Source organism: Podarcis erhardii, assembly GCF_964252035.2.
Source record: "Podarcis erhardii genome assembly, chromosome: 5".
In the NCBI taxonomy this organism is placed as follows: domain Eukaryota; kingdom Metazoa; phylum Chordata; class Lepidosauria; order Squamata; family Lacertidae; genus Podarcis; species Podarcis erhardii.
The window spans coordinates 11,032,911-11,053,751 of NC_138509.1; the positions used below are offsets into that span (position 1 = coordinate 11,032,911).

At 47.6% G+C, this 20,841-nt stretch overlaps 1 protein-coding gene across 5 annotated transcripts in view; it reads left to right on the forward strand.

Moving 5' to 3' along the window:
- NAT8L (N-acetyltransferase 8 like) overlaps positions 1 to 20,841 on the forward strand; it is a 52,252-nt gene that overhangs the window by 19,254 nt on the left and 12,157 nt on the right. The window contains exons 3-6 of one of the 5 annotated variants that reach the window (XR_014157091.1): positions 13,999 to 14,185; positions 14,439 to 14,491; positions 15,004 to 15,166; positions 15,667 to 15,937. The exons of 1 other annotated variant lie outside the window; for it this stretch is intronic. Coding sequence is in view for 1 of the 4 variants with exons in the window: in XM_081864416.1 (XP_081720542.1) it covers positions 13,999 to 14,185; positions 14,439 to 14,484 (233 nt within the window). In the remaining 3 variants the exon portion in view is untranslated. Of the gene's footprint in view, positions 1 to 13,998; positions 14,186 to 14,438; positions 14,492 to 15,003; positions 15,938 to 20,841 lie in introns of those variants that run through there. 3 more of the 5 variants (XR_014157092.1, XR_014157093.1, XM_081864416.1) reach the window with 3 other exon arrangements.

The following is a 20,841-nucleotide window of genomic DNA, read 5'->3' on the forward strand; positions in this document are numbered from 1 at the left end:
CGCTGCGGTGGGAAGGTAAACAGCGTTTCCGAGCGCTCTGGTTTCCATCACAGTGTCCCGTTGTGCCAGAAGCAGGAAGAAGCCGCATGACCCAGAAAGCTGTCTGTGGACAAACGCCGGCTCCCTCGGCCTGAAAGCGAGATGAGCGCCGCAACCCCATAGTCGCCTTTTTGACTGGACTTACTGTAACCGTCCAGGGGCTCTGTCTACGCAGCCTTGAAGGCCAGCCCTCTGGCCTGCAGACAGGCTACTCTTCTGCAATCCCTGGCCTCCCACATGGGTGCTGTTGAATCGGCAAGGTATGTTAGGAGGCACTTGGCTTCTCAGGATTGGGGAACGGTGGCCATGAAAGTTTCCAGCCCTGGCTCTGTGGACCTGAGTTGTGGGCCAGGGGACTCCTACTCACCAACCTCATATCTAGTGGCCTCTTGTCATCAGGCTTAGTCAGGTACCTTCTACAACCTCTGATTCTGCGTCTTGATCATGGCTGGACCCCGGGGTCATGATGATTGCATTCCTTCTTGGCAGCCTTCCAGTGGTGGTCAGGACTTAGAGCAGTGAGTGTAACATATATTCTTCTTCTTTTTTCCCCAATAGATTTTTATTGAGATTTTAAAGGTTACAAAAAGAAAAAATAGAGAACATATTTAAACAGGAAAAAAAATGAAAATACAAAACAATACAAGAAAAAGGGGGGGGAAACAGAAAAAAGATGCAGATAATTAAAGGGGGGGAAAAACAAATCAGTCCTTTACATAACTTTCTTTCCTTTGCTTATTTCCTTGACCTCCTCACACCTCCCTTTTTTGTATTCTAATTCAATTAGATATTTCAGCAAATCCTTTCCATCTTTATTTTTATCCTAATGATTTATCTTAATATACTATAATTTTGCATTCTGTTCTTTCACCAATTAACAATCCATTTTTACTTAATCCTTTATATCATTTCTGCTAAAACCACATCACTTCATTCCAACATCCTTCTAACATTCCTTAATTTTACAATGTTTCTGTAGATAAACTTTAAATTTCTTCCAATCTTCTTCCACCAACTCTTCTCCTTGGTCTCGGATTCTGCCAGTCATTTCCGCCAGTTCCATATAGTCCATCACCTTCATCTGCCATTCTTCCTGGGTGGGTAAATCTTGTGTCTTCCAGTACCTTGCAATAAGTATTCTTGCTGCTGTTGTGGCATACATAAAGAAAGTTCTATCCTTCTTTGACACCAATTGGCCGACCATGCCCAGGAGAAAGGCCTCTGGTTTCTTCTGAAAGGTATATTTAAATACCTTTTTCATTTCATTATAAATCATCTCCCAGAAAGTCTTAATCCTTGGGCATGTCCACCAAAGGTGAAAGAATGTACCTTCAATCTCTTTACACTTCCAACATTTATTATCGGGCAAATGAAAAATTTTTGCAAGCTTGACTGGTGTCATGTACCACCTCTCTTAAGGCATTACATGCCGTAAACTTCATACCTGTGGTCCATAACTGTTCCCAGTCAGCCATCATAATGTTACATATATTCTTTTTGCTCGCACCATTGACGAGAAATACACTGAAAAAAGAATCAATTAGCAGTGCTTGATTTATAACATAGAATGCAACTACTTTATAGTATGACTATGAAACATCAAGAAAGTACAAAACAATGCAGCTGCATAAGAACATGAACCGTTCCCAAAATATAATTATAAACGACTCTGTTACATATGCACTTTAAGTATGTATACAAATACAAACTTAATGAGAGGTGCGAGTTTGATTTTGGTGGCTAATCTCATTTATATTAGGTCTAATTTGCTTTTTTGTTTTTTTAGATAAATTTATTTGGTTTTCAGATTAAAGTTTCACAACCGCATATCCACCAAAGAACATAAAGAGAAGACTCTAAAAATCTCCTCCCCTTTGTGGGTCTTATTGTAAATCATTTCCTCCTGCGTTTTTTATGCTAATCCAAATCTTTTACATCTCCGTTATATCTTTATACTGTAGGCTACATTCCGACATGCAAAAGTCATAATTTCACACATGCATGCACTCCCTCCAGGGAAGCAAAAATCATTACCGCAATTCGAGAAGACTTTCCAGCCAAACAAAGCATTGAAGGAAGGAGTTGGGCTGGTAATGGCTATGTGAACTGGGGGAAGTCCGAGTGGCTTTATCAGGGAGAACAGAAGGCCAAATTTGGCACCTAGACTTAAGGATCCTCACCCCCCCATCCAAAAAAAGAAGAAAAAGGTAAAGGACCCCTGACAGTTAAGTCCAGTCACAGACGACTCTGGGGTTGTGTGCTCATCTCGCTTTACTGGCCAAGGGAGCCAGTGTTTGTCCACAGACAGTTTTTCTTGGTCATGTGGCCAGCATGACTAAGCCGCTTCTGGCGAAACCGGAGCAGTGCACAGAAATGCCATTTACCTCCCTGCCGGAGCGGTACCTATTTATCTACTTGCACTTTTTTTGGCGTGCTTTCGAACTGCTAGGTTGGCAGGAGCTGGGACTGAGCAACAGGAGCTCACCCGGTTGCAGGGATTCGAACTGCCGACCTTCTGATCAGCAAGCCCAAGAGGTTTAGTGGTTTTTAAAACCCCTATCCTAAGGCCACCACGATAAACCTTGGCTGGACTGATGGATAACCTTTGAGAGAGCAGAGCCATGAGCTCCTCTTGATTCTCCTTGATTTCTTGTCCACTCTTGATCCCATCAATCGTAGTATCTTGCTGAAGATACAGTTATAGAGCAGTTCCGCTCCAACCTGCAGGTCCAGTTCTCAAAAGGAGAATTTTGGGACCTGCTCAGCCCTATGACATTGTTGTTCTGGGGTCTTGCAGTGTTCCATTTCCTCATCCTCTAATAAGAATATGCAGCTGCTACTGGAGGTCATTACAGGATCTGGAGCAAGATGTCAACGATGACCTTGAGCTCTTCTCACCATCTGAGTCAGGTGAGGCTGTGCAAGTGCTGGATCAGTGCCTCCCTGACCATTGGTCATGCTGGCAGGGTTGACCAGGGTTTCAGTAAACCACAGAGCCTAGGACTTGCTGATCAGAAGGTTGGCGGTTCGAATCCCCACGACGGGGTGAGCTCCCGTTGCTCGGTCCCTGCTCCTGCCAACCTAGCAGTTCGAAAGCACATCAAAGTGCAAGTAGATAAATAGGTACTGCTCCGGCAGGAAGGTAATCGGTGTTTCCGTGCACTGCTCTGGTTCGCCAGAAGCGGCTTAGTCATGCTGGCCACATGACCCGGAAGCTGTACGCCGGCTCCCTCAGCCAATAAAGCAAGATGAGCGCCGCAACCCCAGAGTTGGTCACGACTGGACCTAATGGTCAGGGGTCCCTTTACCTTTACCTTAACAGAAACATACTTTTTTTGTTTTCTGTTTTGTGGCTCCGCGGAAGGAATGTTGAATATCAAGTCTTTTGTACTTGCAGTCTCTGACATGTTTCCTTTTCAGTCTAAAAGCAAAATATATTGTAGGAATGCCCATGTCAATAGAGAACCAATGTTCTTGTGTTCAATGCAAAGTTGTTAAAGCAGTTGAATTGTGGTTCTCCTAAAAGAAACAAAAAACATTACTTCTATTAAAGGGAGTAAAGCTGTTTTGGATTATGTCGATTTGAGGGGGGGGTTTTTGCGGCCAATAGTCAGGATCATGGTACTGGGAAGTGAACTTGCAGCATATTAAAATGCGTTTTATAACTGATTTGACAGTGATTTCTTTTGACAAGTGCGTGAGCCCGTTTCCTGAACATAGCAAATTCCAGAAAAGGTTGTGGTTTTGAAAACAGTACTGCATTCCTGACCATATATATATATGGCATATAGTGAGATAATATGTGGATTTTCTTTAAAGATAGCCACCTCTAAAATGGCTTGTTCTTTTTAAAAACTATTTGCATATTTGCTCTGTGTGAGCACTTTCTCAAATTACGCATATATGTATAGTTATCTGCAACTGCCATCTGCAACTGCTTTCAAGGTATAATTCTGCTGAGCTATTTCCTTAATGTATCTGGAATATGATTCTCTCTCTCCCCCCCCCCCCCCGGTTCCAAGCCATCTTGCAACAAAACTGAGTTGATCGTTTGCACTGTATATAATGCAAGCAATCCAATTTGCTTCAGACTTGAAGTTACTATTACTGTGGTTTTATAAGCGAGTCATTAGGGGCCTTGGGTTGCATCTGAGAGTGAGGCCCATAAGATTGCACTGCAAGATCAGGTTTTTCAGAAATCTAACAGCTTGCAGTTTTAAACTGATAATGTAAAAGGAGAAGAAGTAGTAGTAACTCGTGACCAGATACTATCCTTTCTTGCTTTCTCATCCTTTCTTCCCGTCTCAGTGCAAAAGCCCCTGAGGTTTGCTTACTTCACTCTTTTCATATCTCAGCTGATTGCTAAGTATTTGTATTTATTATACAGTGGTACCTTGGTTCTCAAACGTAATCCGTTCTGGAAGTCCGTTCCAAAACCAAAGCGATCCAAAACCAATGCGCAGCATTTGATGCCTGAGTTGCAAAATGTTGCCCACGGAAATGAGGATTACATTTTTCCTCTTGGCTCCATAGCAGCTGGCAAAACTTTTGTTGGGTTTAGGAAGTCGCTTGGCCAGAAAGGGCAAGCAGAAAGCCACCTGGTTCCTTCAGAGCCTGTTAATACCTGAACTAGATTTCGTATTTTATTTGTATTTTAAACTTTTACTTATAAAATGCCTGCAATTTCTAGACAGATTTGCCCACAGGCTTACAGTCTAAAAATAAACACAAGACACATCTAATTTTGTAGGGATGTGTATAGATGCTAGGAGAAGGATATACTTATTAGATGTTATCCTTCCTTCCTCATGTCTTTGAGTTCAGCAGAGTGCATCCTTTTCACAGCTTTAAAAGGGAAGCTTTGAGGGGCTGGTTTTAGCCTTTTTGTTTCAGTAATCCAGGATGCTTTAACACAGATGGGATTCTCCTGCTATTTCCCCCTTAAATAACCACACAGACAATCTTGTAAAAAGTACACAATCAGAATACGTTTCTCTTTTGCTAGGACAGGATTTGAGAAAAAGGTCCTCCTGAGAACCTACTTTTTCCAAAAAAAGAGATAGAAATTTGCCAGGGTGGGGCAGAGGCGTACCTAGGCTCCCTTGTGCCCTTGGCAAGGAGCTGTATCGGTGCCTCTGAATCCAGGAGGCAACATGAATCAGAAACCCAAAACGTTTGCATTTGGTCACCTTTTGGGCTCCTCCTCAGCCACTGGGGTTGGGTCTACTCTACTCTACCTGTCCTCATCCTCCTCTTTCTGCCTCCCTCTCTCCCTCTTTCTTCCCTCTGACCCGGCTCCGCTCACATTTCGAATGGCCCTGCTGGCAGACAGGAAGGGGCCCCACAGGGCTGCTGCAGTGTCCCACCCCCAACGGCGGAGCAAGCCGATCGGGCGTCTGGGGTCGCGTGTGTGCCCTGTGCCCAGGGGCAGGGCCAGCCGCCTGCAGGTGTGGGGCGATCCGGGGCAGGATGCTCCATGGGGCCTCTGCGGAGTCTGCCTGCCTCCGAACACTTAGCCGCCCTACAGCTGAGAGGGAGGAGGCAGGCAGACCTTTGGGGGCAGCACGGAGCTTGTGTGTGCCCAAGCCACGGCGTCACTCCCAGGAGAGACACGTGGCTCAGGCGCGCTGCAGGCCCCGCAGTGAGTGCCACCTGGCATTTTGTCACACTCCTCAGTGGTGACACCCCTTTCCTCCGCCCCTGCCCACACCAGTGATCGGATTTCCTCGCTGAGAATCCCAGAGGAGCCTGTGCACCATGCCCAGACTTTGGTTGGATCCAACATCTGCTACAAAGGGTTCCCCACAAACTCTCCTACAGCTAATCCAGAATGCGGCAGCTAGACTGGTGACTGGGGGCGGCCGCCGAGACCACATAACACCGGTCCAGAAATACCTACATTGGCTCCCAGTACGTTTCCGAGCACAATTCAAAGTGTTGGTGCTGACATTTAAAGCCCTAAACGGCCTCGGTCCAGTATACCTGAAGGAGTGTCTCCACCCCCACTGTTCTGCCCGGAGGTCCAGCGCCGAGGGCCTTCTGGCGGTTCCCTGCGGGAAGCGAAGTTACAGGGAACCAGGCAGAGGGCCTTCTCGGTAGTGGCACCCGCCCTGTGGAACGCCCTCCCACCAGATGTCAAAGAGAAAAACAACCACCAGACTTTTAGAAGACATCTGAAGGCAGCCCTGTTTAGGGAAGCTTTTAATGTTTAATAGGTTATTGCTTTTTAATATTCTGTTGGAAGCCGCCCAGAGTGGCTGGGGAAACCCAGCCAGATGGGTGGGGCATAAATAATAAATTATTAATATTATTACTCATTCAAGAAAATACTGCTCCTTTCCACATGGGTTTCTTGGGTCCGGTTTATTTTTTAGTTCCGCTAACCTGTGAACACAACTCAGCGCTTTCGGGACCTTGCGAATCTCACTGTTCCGAGACGTGAATATTTTTTGTACCGCATTCTATACAAGTGGCAGAAACACGAAGCATTTTACCCCCTCTCTTCAGCCTGAAAATGTCTCCGGTGCCGCTCACAAAGATCAGTAACAAAGCCAGGCAGTCAAACTGGGGGTATCCCTCCGAGCAAGAAATTTAAAATCGTATCCAAACACTTACATCAGGGAGGTGGGAGAGGAGAGTTAGGCTGCTATAGTTAGGCAGGCTGGAGGAGGTGAGAACCTGTGGGAGCAGAGGGGAGGGTTGGTGGCTGGATAGAAGCGGAGAAAATGAGAGGAGGAGGAGGAGGAGGTGGTGGAAAGGGGGGGGGGAACGAAAAAAAGACGAGATGGAGAGAACAAGGAAGTGGATGGAGCTAAAGGGAGGGGGTGGGAAAGGCCTCTGGAGAATAGAGGGGCAGTCAGGAGGAGATATTTCCTCTCCAACCCTACTCCAGGACCTGTGCAGGTAAACAGTAATAGTGATCATTATAATCACCATCATCCTTAATAGAGCTTTGATAAATGCATCAATGGGTAAGGGTAAAGGGACCCCTGACCATTAGGTCCAGTTGTGTCCGACTCTGGGGTTGTGGTGCTCATCTCGCTTTATTGGCCGAGGGAGCCGGCGTACAGCTTCCGGGTCATGTGGCCAGCATGACTAAGCCGCTTCTGGCGAACCAGAGCAGCGCACAGAAACGCCGTTTACCTTCCCGCTGGAGCAGTACCTATTTATCTACAGTGGTACCTCAGGTTACATAGGCTTCAGGTTACAGACTCCGCTAACCCAGAAATAGTGCTTCAGGTTAAGAACTTTGCTTCAGGATGCGAAAAGAAATTGTGCTCTAGTGGCGCAGCGGCAGCGGGAGACCCCATTAGCTAAAATGGTGCTTCAGGTTAAGAACAGTTTCAGGTTAAGAACGGACCTCCAGAATGAATTAAGTACTTAAGTACCACTGTACTTGCACTTTGACGTGCTTTCAAACTGCTAGGTTGGCAGGAGCAGGGACCGAGCAACGGGAGCTCACCCCGTCACGGGGATTCGAACTGCCGACCTTCTGATCAGCAAGCCCTAGGTTCTGTGGTTTAACCCACAGCGCCACCCGCGTCCCATCAATGCGTACATAGGGATAAACAGTGCCAACCCATGGGGGGGTGGAAGTTCGGTCAGACATTTTCTTGCCCATTACAGTGTAACTCACAAAGATAAGCAAGGCACAGCCGTCTAATTTTGAAACTCCCCGACTAATCTATTTCCTAGCTGAGTTGTGTGAAGAATATGTAAACAGAGGGCATGGTACACATTGTCTTGGACCTGGACCTGGCCCTGTTTACCTACGCAGGCAATCTTTTGTTGTTGTCACGTTAAATAACTGCATGCTCACAGTTTGCCATCTAAGCAGAGTAAAACCAGGTCTAAACAGAACAGGGGGTGTTGTTTCCCATTGATAAGCAGCCCTTTCACATTCAGATTTAATATACCAGAGAGAGGACTTAGAGTTCTTCAGAATTCTAAATCCATTTTGGCATGTTTTGTAAAAAATTATGTAATGGAGGAAATTTAGTAACTCTGCTTTGAAAGTTACAACATTGTGCCCAAGCTTCTTTATTTGCAGGCCTGAAAACTAGAGTTTTGCTAAATGTAGATCTCACATTAGGCAGTTTTTGTTTTGTTTTTTAGTATAGAATCATGGATTTATGAATGCGTGCATTTAGAGAACGGCAGCCTACTTCCGCTTAATTGTATATTGGGTGCATTATTTGGGACTCAGCAGGGCATGTAAGAACATAAAGGTAAAGGAACCCCTGACCATTAGGTCCAGTCGTGGCTGACTCTGGGGTTGCGGCGCTCATCTCACTTTATTGGCCGAGAGAGCTGGCGTACAGGGTCATGTGGCCAGCATGACTAAGCCGCTTCTGGAGAACCTGAGCAGCGCACGGAAACGCCGTTTACCTTCCCGCCAGAGTGGTACCTATTTATCTACTTGCACTTTGGCGTGCTTTCGAACTGCTAGGTTGGCAGGAGCAGGGACCGAGCAACGGGAGCTCACCCCGTCATGGGGATTCGAACCGCCGACCTTCTGATCGGCAAGTCCTAGGCTCTGTGGTTTAACCCACAGCGCCACCCGTGTCCCTTATGTAAGAACTTACTTTGGATTATATCCAGCTTGTCTCTTCTAGAGCTACCCCTAGATTGTTGCACCCAGCAAGTTGTGGTTTTAGCAACAAAACCTATTGCTTCTTCTAAAAAAATGGTGCCCCTTGATATAATAGGGCCGTGTCACCTGCATGAAGGGGAAAGCTCCAGAACGATGACATTTATGTTAGAGAATAGCTTGATTCGCATTACATTTTAAGCCAAACTGTGATTACCAGGACCAATCAAACATGTCCCTTGCAAAAGTTGCCTGGAGCTAGACCTGGTTGTCTTCAACCCCTTATCCTAATTTACCTAAAAGGAAGTAATGTCCTGTATATATTTTTGGGGGAACATCAAGAAGTCTTCTTGGGCAATAGTCTTGGAGGAACATCTCGATTGTCTTTATTAAAGATGGGAACTAAAATACAAAATGTCCAGCCAGCTGGCAATATTCAAATTGAATTTACTGTAATAAACAGAAGTGGCTCATTGGAGCCCACCAGGCTGGGACAGTATGGAATAAAAAAAACCCACCAGGTAATGACTTGTCTCTCCCAGGTGCTTTGCCCAAGAGCAAATCTCTTTAAAAGGCATTTTCCTTCTGTTTTGTTAACAGTGGTCAAATACCTGCTCCACCTCAAAATCTGCTCGTGGTGTAGTGGTTAAGAGCGGTAGACTCGTAATCTGGTGAACTGGGTTCGATTCCCTGCTCCTCCACATGCAGCTGCTGGGTGACCTTCGGCCAGTCACACTTCTTGAAGTCTCTCAGCCCCACGCACCTCACAGAGTGTTTGTTGTGGGGGAAGAAGGGAAAGGAGAATGTTAGCCACTTTGAGACTCCTTAGGGTAGTGATAAAGCAGGATATCAAATCCAAACTCTTCTTCTTCTTCTATTTGTTACGCAATGGATCTGAAAGATCAGGCTTATCAATTGTACATGGATAAAAGGTTCTTTGCTTCCACAGTTACCGTATTTTTCGCTCCATAAGATGCACTTTTTTCCTCCTAAAAGTAAGGGGAAATGTCTGTGCGTCTTATGGAGTGAATGCATGGTCCCTGGAGCCGAATTGCCCAGGGGCGAAAAGCAGATCATGCCTTTTTTTTTTTTAGAAAGAGGGAAAGGGGTGTTGAAACGAAGCCACTGAGCAGCTGATGAGCAAGTGATCGGGAGGGGAGATAAGGGACTCTAGAGATAAAGGAGGCTACCTGGGAGGAGGGAGGTAAAAGCACATGGATCCTCACGATTTTTGCACTCGGTCACCCCAAATTCACCATCAGATCACATAGCATGTCCATGGCTATAGCCTGCATCAAAAAAATGACACATCCACTGTTTTGTGGAGTCGCAATGGCACGGATCCACATGGATTCTCAGGATTTTTGCATTGGGCTACCCCAAACTTGCCGTCAAATCACATATCATGTCTGTGGCCACAGCATGAACCACAAAAATCATACATCCACTGTTTCGTTCAGAATATATTTTTTCCTTGTTTTCCTCCTCTAAAAACTAGGTGCATCTTATGGCGTGAAAAATACGGTATCTCTCAACATTAAGGGGTCTTCAGGGACTGTACAACCCTGGGGGTGGGCTCACACTCAGGGGGGAGGGGCAGAAGCTTCACACAACACTGATGCGATGCAACTGTCTCATCTGAAATGTGCAAATGTTTTCAACCCAGACCGTTGCGTAGTTGCGACCTGACTGATGGCGGAAACACACATCAAAAGCGGAGGCACAGACTTGCCATATCAGCTCTACTCATTGTGCAGCAGATGGACGCATCCTTCTTTTCCAGCTTGACATAAATTTAACATGGCTGGTACGTCCCATTTCTCACTGGGAGCTGTAAAAATACACCCCCAAGCAGCAGTCTTGTTGACTGCCTTTGAAAAAACGAAAAGGTCAAAGCAGTTTGAAAAAGCGCCGCAGGAGCGTCTAAGCATTGTGAGAGGAACTTTGGGCTTGCGACAAATGACTTGTTTGCTATGTTGCATCATTCTCATCTCTTAACACCTGGTTAAGGAGCCGTAGGAATTACCTGTGCAAAGCAGGAAAGAAACAGCGTCTCTCTTTTGAGGCAGATGGTTTTAGTGTCCATTGCTGATGTTGTGCACAGCAGCGAAGGGCTGTAAGGTCACTGGCTGAGTACATGCATGAATGCAGGAAACCTCTCCGGAACTTCACCTGAGTGAGCTAAGAATTCCCTTGTAATTCCGAGAAAAGTGCCATGCCGTGCTTTTCTATTTTCGTCATTATTTGTATACTGTCCTATACTCCACCCGCCGCCCCAAGCCTCGCTGATGTGGTCCAAAGGAAAGCAGAGCAATAATTTTGTCACCAGCTTGGCTGTACAAGTTACTGGAAAGAGGCGGTATCCAACCATTTTGAAGCGTCTCCACCCCCATCGCCCAGCCCGGACACTGAGGTCCAGCTCTGAGGGCCTTCTGGCGGCTCCTTCCCTGCGAGAAGTGAGGTTACAGGGAACCAGGCAGAGGGCCTTCTCGGTGGTGGCGCCCACCCTGTGGAACCCTTCAGATGTCAAGGAAAGGACTCAGCCCTTCCTTTCTCTTCCCCTTCTGCTATTGTTGTTGTTGGCTATACACACACGGCTTGGTTCACTCACTTGAGTCATTCGGGACTACTACGATGACAGTCCTGCAGGGGAATTCAAACCTTGGCAGTCTTCCGTTCCCATTTTTAATTTCACGCACCCAAGTCCCTGCGCAGGTTGTTCCGAGTGATGTCTTCTCACTGCGGCAGGCAGCCGCTGTGCTTGCATTTTGAAAAGGATACATAACAGGGGCCCAAAATAGTGGTGTTGGACATCCTTTACCATAGTTTTCTTCTGGAGTGATTCAGGGAGTTGGAGGCACTGCTCCTACCTGCAGGGTCATCACCAGACAGTAATTTTAGGAGACTGATGCTTGGCTCCATAGCTTTGGGGTTCATTCTGTCTCCTATGCTATTTTAACATCTATATGAAACCATGGTGGTGAATGGGACATTAAAGGTAAAGGGACCCCTGACCATTAGGTCCAGTCGTGACCAGTGGCGTAGCATGGGGGGTGCAGGGGGGGCCGGCCGCACCGGGCGCAACATCTGGGGGTTAGGGTTAGGGGGCGCAAATCCACGGGTTAGGGGGCGCAAATCCACGGGTTAGGGGGCGCAAATCCACGGGTTAGGGGGCACAAATTACTTGCCTTGCCCCGGGTGCTGACAACCCACGCTACGCCACTGGTCGTGACCGACTCTGGGGTTGCAGTGCTCATCTCGCTTTATTGGCCGAGGGAGCTGGCGTACAGCTTCCGGGTCATGTGGCCAGCATAACTAAGCCGCTTCTGGCGAACCAGAGCAGCACACAGAAACTCCAGTTACCTTCCCGCTGGAGCAGTACCTATTTATCTACTTGCACTTTGATGTGCTTTCGAACTGCTAGGTTGGCAGGAGCAGGGACCGAGCAACGGGAGCTCACCCCGTCGCGGGGATTCAAACCGCTGACCTTCTGATCGGCAAGTCCTAGGCTCTGTGGTTTAACCCACAGCGCCACCCGTTATACAGGAGTTGTCAGCTTTGTCTCAGATAATGTTTGGCTGCTGGTCCTATTTTCTTCTCTTAGTCTCTCTCTCTCTCTTTCAATGTACCTACACTAAGAGACCACCAGGCACAAGCGATCTGGCCTTAAAATTTGCCGATGGTGCTACACTGAGGCCTATTGAAGAACAAACCACACCACCCTCCGAGTGTTGGTGAAAGATGCGACTTTGTGTGCCTGTGTACAGTGAATCAGAATTAAAATTGCCACCAGTGACTCACTTGAGAATTGGGGCCAACTATACACAAATGGATTGCAAGCAGCTTTTGTATCTTGTTTTCTTCAGTAATTATAGGGGTGGGAGAGATTGAGGCTCACTCTGAAGGCAGTGCCGAAGATGGGGAGGCCCTCTCCTCACCCTCCCACTGAGATCAGAAAGGAGACCACATACACACCAAACATGACTAGGAGTTTAAGTAAAAAATGCTCCCTCTGTTCCTTTATTTTCAGGGAAAGCATGGCTTGATAAGGACATTTGGGTCAGTTTCAGGCTATACCATCAAATCGTTTGGGACATCCGAGATGCATGGAAGCATCAGAGAGCCAGTGTGGTGTAGTGGTTAAGAGCGGTGGACTCGTAATCTGGGGAACCGGGTTCGATTCCCTGCTCCTCCACATGCAGCTGCTGGGTAACCTTGGGCCAGTCACACTTCTCTGAAGTCTCTCAGCCCCACTCACTTCACAGAGTGTTTGTTGTGGTGGAGGAGGGGAAAGGAGATTGTTAGCCGCTTTGAGACTCCTTAGGGTAGTGATAAAGTGGGATATCAAATCCAAACTCTTCTCTTCATCTTGGTGAGAGTTTGATGTTTATTCCAATCTGACAATGTGGGAAATGGGATTACTTTCTCTTTTTTTAATAATAATTTTTATTAAGTATTCCATTTAACAATCCAATCATATCACATTAATTATTCCAAATTATACCAATACATATCATAAAGTCCAAATATTTTGCCAAATTATAAATTTTTGTTGGGGCTTCCTATGCTTCGAGTTCAGTAGGGTCCAATCATCTCATATTTCTGCTGCTTTTAGTGTTCACCAGTCCCATCTTTCAATCTTCTTGTTGTTATCCTTTTTCTTCTTAATAGCCCCTGAGTTGTTTCCACAGGCAAGTTAAAGTAAGCAATATTATGCTTCTGTGTGAACTTTGTAAGGCTCTCCCTTTTATTTAAAGCTGGTAAGTCTTTTGTTTGCAATAAATCTTCACACGCTGATCCAAAAGTCCTCCTCGGGTGGCAGACGCCATCTTTCTCAGTTCCGATGAAATAAAATCTAGGCGTTTGCTCATTAATTTTCCCAGACAAGTTGCACCATAAATTAGCCTTCAAGGGAAGATTTGCCAAGTCAGACTTAGAATACAAACATGATAACAGAGTAATGGCTCGCCTCCCCCTATGACTATTAATCTCGCAACATAGTCTGTCTCATAATGGCGGATCCCAATTAAAAACTGCGTCACAAGAGAGCATTTTCTTTTCTTTTCAGATATTTCAAAAAACAAAGGCTTTAGTTGATATTTTTATTTCCACACAGTTTATTTTCCAATCTCACTTGCTATAGGTCGTATTGATGGTTCTTCTGGGGAGGGGGTGTTTGTTAGGTAATATCGAAATGGAAATGGGATTACTTTCTACCGGGTACCCATCTTAGAATCCCGTTGGTTCCATTGTTGGGTCTGAATCGTATTTCACACATAACATGTCTCAACGGTGTACGTTTTGCTTCCTGGACACTGTGCATTAATTGCATCAGAGTGGTTGTGTAGAGAGGCCTTCTTTGTTTGCAGAAGTCATTAGCACTGACGGAGGAGAAAACACCCCCCAGACAGCAGCTATGGTGATGGCTTCCACTCACCGTGGACCTTTCACTAGCCATGACCTCCTAGACCCTTCAAACATGTGGGGTTTCCAGGATGCTGGGCCACGTATGAAACTCTCTGCTGCAGACGACAGGCCTCCATCAGCTTTCAACTGGTAAGTACAATGGTTATTGTGCAGTCAGCATGCTAATGGGCTGGGCAGCCTGAAACTCCATAACTGTAGTGTGAGATTTTGTTGGGGTTAAGTGGACGTAGGCTGCGTTTTTCATGGGTTACAGTGGACTTGTTTGATGGTTGGAGGCACAAGGAGATGAGCCTGGGGGAGGAGTAGATTCCTGAAAGAATAAGGGGAAAGTAGAGGTTGATTCTCGAAGCTAGTGCAGATGATTTCTTTTCTATCTTTTCAGGTGGAGGAAAAGAGTAGCCACAGCACCTTCCAGTGTTGGCTGCTAGAGCCAAGGTAGGTTTCTGAAAATGGATGGTGTGGGAAGGGGGTCATGCCACATAACTTGGCTGTTCTTTGGGTTGGACATTTGGACTGGCAGCAGGAAGCATATGGAGAATGAAAGACCACGGACAGGCTAGTACAGGGTTTCCCAAACTTGGGTCTCTAGCTGTTTTTGGACTACAGTTCCCATCATCCCTGACCCACTGGTCCTGCTTTAGCAAGGGATGATGGGAGTTGTAGTCCAACAGCAGCTGGAAATCCAAGTTTGGGAAGCTCTGGGCTCTCTTTCTGTTACCTCTCTGTTATGCTTCTCCTCCTTTGCTGATGCTTGCGCTGTCCTGTCAGACCTGGAAAGCCATGTTTTGGATGTGGAAGAGTAAGGATGACGGCTTCCTCTTAACTCTTGGCGACATCCACTGCGTGTCTGCTTGCAAGCAAGCTTTGCGGGGGGGGGGGGGGGGGTTAAGTACAAAATGCATTCAGGGCAAAGCAACTGATTCCAGATCTCCTCTCCTGTGTTGCAGGAGCAGCCAGAACGTCAACAGCAGAACCAGCACTGTATCACAAGTTACTTGAAGTCTGCTTTGTGGACAAAGAGCGCTCGTCTGCTCTGCCTCTGTAGCTCCAACCAGACCCTCGCATCTCAAGCGCAAGATGTTAAGAGCAATGAAGTAGCAAAGTTTGCTGGTATTGAATAAATTGTTGGGGGGGGGTGAGGAGGCAGCTTCCCCTCGTCCTTGGACTATGGTGGGAGCGAGTTGACCACACCAGTCCCAGGGCTGGCATTATTTCAGGCACTGGTTGGGCATCTGTCAGAAAACATGGAAGCTTAGGATCCTGTGGTGCCATGCCCTCCCTGCTGCCAACACCACCTGGAACACACCTGCTGCCATCTCAGGCAGAACACAGAATAATACCGGTACGTCCCATGGGCGTCCTGACCAGCAAACCTGAGCGGCCCTGGCGTTGCTTCTTGCGGCCCCTCAGCTGGGTGTAGGATTGCACCTTACAAGTAGCTCAGTGCAGTTTCATGCTGAGCAGAAGGGCTTTTCAGATAATGTCCTTCGAGCCGAGTCCAGTAGCTTAAATAAGAACCACACGCCCTGGGATAGAAATGCGCACAGCCGTGTATTCTGGTGTTGAGGGGCAGCAGAAACAATAACATGGTGGGTATTTAATTCCTGCAGAACCAGCATCCTTGGGGTACGGGGAGATCAAGAACCACCCCCATACTCCTGCTGAACGAAGCACACCTACAGAGCCTGCCTTTCTCGAAGGAAATCTCCAGGACGTCACAGAGAATATTCTACGGACTATTTTGCAGAAAAAGGCAATGCATATTTGTACAGTATATGTTCCAGAGGCTCCCCCCACCCCGTTTCTTTCTTTCAAAGTTTCTTCAAGTTATTATTAGAAATTCTCTTTTTGTATTAAAAATGGAGTTTGCCTTTTTCCAAATTAACAGATTGCGTGTGCATTTGTCTCTTGGCCAGTTCAGTTTCCCCGGTCTCCAAGGAACGCAGTAACCCTCTTCCACTGACTGCTGGCTCCATCACTTTCTGTCTGCATCGCAAGCTGCAACAGATGATTTGAACACCCAACAGAAACCTCTGATCTCAGGGCTTGGCTCGCAGACCATACTGTCACCCTGGCAATACGAACCAGCAATGCTGGTTCCTGGGGGCGCCCACTGGTTTTCTGCCTGTTTACAAGTGTTGTTTACATTTGAAGGTTTTTTCCTCCAGCTCCTTCCCCACAATGCCATCATCAATCCAGGTTTAGAAGGAAGAGGAAGTGTCTCTGCATATGAAATCTCCTTCCTTTAAAAAAACTGCCCTCCATTACTGTCCAAACCTTAAAGAAGAAGAAACTTGAATTGGGTCAGAGCAGCAGAGCTGAGAGACTATTTACTACAGCATTTTCCCACTTAACCCTCACCAAGTTGCTGTTGGCCTCACTTGAGGAGAAAATGCAACTTCTCAGCATTTTGGCGCTCTCCCCCTAATATTGCTCCCTTCCAGTCTAGTTTTCAGAATAAAGGTAAAGGGACCCCTTACCATTAGGTCCAGTCGTGACCGACTCTGAGGTTACAGCGCTCATCTCGCTTTATTGGCCAAGGGAGCCGGCGTACAGCTTCCGGGTCATGTGGCCAGCATGACCAAGCCACTTCTGGCAAACCAGAGCAGCGCACAGAAACACCGTTTACCTTCCTGCTGGAGTGGTACCTACTTATCTACTTGCACTTTGAGGTGCTTTCGAATTGCTAGGTTGGCAGGAGCAGGGACCAAGCAACGGGAGCTCAGTCCGTCGCGGGGATTCGAACCGCCGACCTTCTGATCGGCAAGTCCTAGGCTCTGTGGTTTAGACCACAGCGCCACCCGCGTCCCAGTTTTCAGAATACTGAAACTTAAAATCAAGTCTTGATCCATGGGTCACTTCACAAGGTCAATAGTTTCATGGCAGGGCCCTGTGACCCCCTGATATAGAAAAATAACCAGGATGCAGGTGGCGTTGTGGTCTAAACCACTGAGCCTCTTGGGCTTGCTGATTGGAAGGTCAGCGGTTCAAATCCCCACAACGGAGTGAGCCAACCTAGCAGCTTGAAAGCACATCAGTGCAAGTAGATAAATAGGTACCGCTCCAGCGGGAAGGTAAACAGCGTTTCCGTGCGCTCTGGTTTCCATCACGGTGTCTCATTGCGCCAGAAGCGGTTCAGTCATGCTGGCCACATGACCCAGAAAGCTGTCTGTGGACAAACGCCAGCTCCCTCTGCCTAAAAGTGAGATGAGCGCCACAACCCCATAGTCGCCTTTGACTGGACTTAACCGTCCAGGGGTCCTTTACCTTTTTCTTTTTTTACATTTAGTGCAAAAACCAGACAGGGCAATGAGTAATGAATGGGTCAAATAGGCCACAACTTTACAGTGGTACCTCGGGTTACATACACTTCAGGTTACATAGGCTTCAGGTTACAGACTCCGCTAACCCAGAAATAGTGCTTCAGGTTAAGAACTTTGCTTCAGGATAAGAACAGAAATCGGGCCCTGTCGGCGCGGTGGCAGCAGGAGGCCCCCTTAGCTAAAGTGATGCTTCAGGTTAAGAACAGTTTCAGGTTAAGAACGGACCTCCAGAACGAATTAAGTACTTAACCTGAGGTACTACTGTATTGATTACAGATGTGAAGGTTTTGCCTAAGGCATTGGGTATACCATTTTAACTCCAGCCCATCTGCTGGGAGTGTATTCTAGGGTCAACCCAACCTTGGGCGGGTCCTATGTCCTACATCAAATGGGGTACCCCCCCCCCGAGGGGTCCCCATTTGAGGAGTGCTATGGCCCTAGGTCCCGCCTGGTCATCTGGACTGAAGCAGCCCCTCAGGGATTCCTTTATCAGGATACACTTTCCCATGGAGGGGCAGGCAAAGGCTACAACTTCCCCTTCATCCGAGACTCAGGCTTACCCAGTGCCTAGCTGCACACAGTTGTGGCGATTGCTATGAGGAAAGAGAAAACCACAGGGCCGGAGCCCATTTGCCAAGTGGAAAAATTCCTGCCCTGCCCCCAAAACAGTGGCCAACAATGTCCATAGCAAGGTCAAGCGCCAGCAAATAGCCAGCATTGGAGGGTGGGAGAAGAGGACTGGGCAGGCCCCCAGGTGCGGACCCAAGTGAGGCCTGGGGGAGGTCCTGCACAGCAGCTGGCCTTTGATTGGCCAGTTTGCAGGCAAGGTACGATCCGACCAGGCCCCACACCTAAAACCGCCACAGGATTGTGTGGGAGGGGGACAGCACCAGGCCTCAACACCGCCTGCCCAATAGAGGCCAAGCAGACTTGTAGAACCTGCAAATCCACTACTCGGCCTCATGTTGATTCATGCACATTAGGAACTCTTTGTTGATTTGCCATAGGTGATCTGGTGAGCTTGTGCATCCTATTGCTGTGATTCGCAACGAACGGTTCTCGAGGTTCTCCTTCAGCTTGCCATGTTTTTAAAGGTGGTTCCGATTGAAAGGGTCAATTGATCTTGGTTGCTGGATGGGTGCTGTGACAGGGCCTCTTCTGTGGTGGTGCCCACACGTTGGAAATCTCCCCAAGAGGAGATTGCCTAGAACATTCTCTTCTTCTGGAAGAAAGTCAGAATTGTTTCACTCGGTGAGGGAAGACTACAAGTTTGTTGGCTGGAATTTTTTGGAAGGATATGACTCTGTTTCTGTCTTTCTGAGTGGACTTTGGCATTTCATATCTCAGCGATGCCTCAAGCAAGGCCAAAATTTGGCAACCTCTCGCCTCCCGTTTGGCTCAATTCACTGTGGCATAGTTGTGCCCCCCTAAGCTCAGCGCCCATCGCTATGGAACCGGTCTTAGTGCCCTACATCTGGCTAGGGGTGGTTGGGGTCTGGGGTCAGATTGGCAGAGCACACACTTGGCACAGACCCACGTGTGGGATTTGGGTGGCTGCGGGAGAAAGAGCAAGACTAGGGGGCTGAGAGGCGACAGAAACACTAGGGCTGAAAGTGGGATAAGAAAGAGCAAGGCGAGTGTATGGGGCAGCAGGAGGGAGAGCCCAGGAAAGCAAACTCTCTTGTTGTGATCTGTGCCAAAGCAACAAAACCCACCTGCTGCTTCCCCCACAGTCTCCAGAGGGCTATGTCGGCTGAGTTCCTCTTGCTGAGACCATAATTGCAGCATCAGTGAGATCAGAAGAAATCTCGAGTAAATTCTGACGGGATTCAGGGACGCCATGCAGAAGGAGTACCGTATTTTTCGCTCTCTTAAGACGCACTTTTCCCCTCCTAAAAAGTAAGGGGAAATGTGTGTGCGTCTTATGGAGCGAATGCAGGCTGCGCAGCTTTCGCTGAAGCCAGGAGAGTAAGAGGGATTGGTGCGCACCGATCCCTCTTGCTCTCCTGTCTTCAGGGATAGCCACCCGAAACCTCCTGAGCGCAGCAAGAGCGCTCCTGCTGCACTCAGGAGGCTTCGCGTTGCTTTAGCTGAAGCCAGGAGAGCAGGAGGGATCGATTCCTCTTGCTCTCCTGGCTTCGCTTCGCTGGAGAGTCAAGCCGCTGCGCAGCTTTCCCCCGCTGCGCGGCGCCCCTTCAGCAAAGTGGCAGGAGAAACTGAGCCCCTTCCGTTTCTCCTGCTGCTTCGCTGAAGGGGCGCTGCGCAGAGAGGGAGAGAACCTTTTTTTCTTGTTCTCCTCTAGAACTAGGTGCGTCTTATGGTCGTGTGCGTCTTACGAAGCGAAAAATATGGTATTTGGAAAAGGTGACTGAGAGGCGACAGGATAGACGTTTGTAAAATTATGCGCAGCATGGAGGAAGCAGACAGAGAAGTTTCTCATGCATCTTCAGCCGGGTGGGGGGCAAAGGTTGGAAGATTTAGGACAGAGAAAAGAAAGTACACAGCGAATAGTCAAACTCTGGAACTCGCTCCCCCAGAAAGCAGTTTGGTGGGCACCAACTTGGTGTTGGGAGATTCTATTCCACCTTTTGTTGCAGACATGGGATTGTGGCGTGTCACATGTCTGTTTACTTTCCAGCACAGATTTCTGGGTCCTGTGAGCGGAACTTCCGCTCTGTGTATTGCTTTTGTTTAGACTCTCTCTCTCTCTGAGAAGACGGCATGTTTCTTTGTCCTGATTTATGTATAATAAATTCGTAGTTTTAGCATGTATCTACAGCCTCAAGCCTCTTCTGTTGTGCAGTTTACTCTGCTGAGTAAAGTGTGCTCAAGTCAGCAGGCTTGAGTCGCTGATTTACGTCGGAGCCAGAGGTCGATGTATCTCCTCAGTGGTGAAAGCTGAGAGGGAGATGATCCAGCTGGCCCATCGACCCCCAGATGCCGACACTTAGATGGCTTAAAGAAAGAATTGAACAAATTAATGGAGGAGAGGGTTGTCAGTGGCTACTAGTCATGATAGCAACAGGACCCCTATTTTCCAAAAGCAGTCACGGATTTACAGAAGCCGTCCCGGTTTCTGATTTGACCCCAGAATGTCCCGCTTTTCCTTAGGACGCTCCTGTTTTCATTGGAGAAATGTCAGAGGGTGTGGAACTTTGCTCTTCCTCCACAGTTGGAGGTATCAATGCTTCTGAATACTAGTTGCAGGAAACTGCAGGATGGGAGAGTGTTGGTCTTGCGTTCGAATCCTGCTTGCTGGTTTCCCAGATGGCCGCTGTAGAACAGGATGCTGGCAATGGGACCCAACCCAGCAGATCTTTCTTAAGGTCTTATGTTGGCAGTGCTGTGGGTCTGAAACGAATGACTCTAGACGAATTGCAGCAAATAATTGTCCTGATTGGCTAGATATTTCCAATCTCAAGGAGAGGGCCAGATTTAGGTTTGATGAGGCCCTAAGCTACT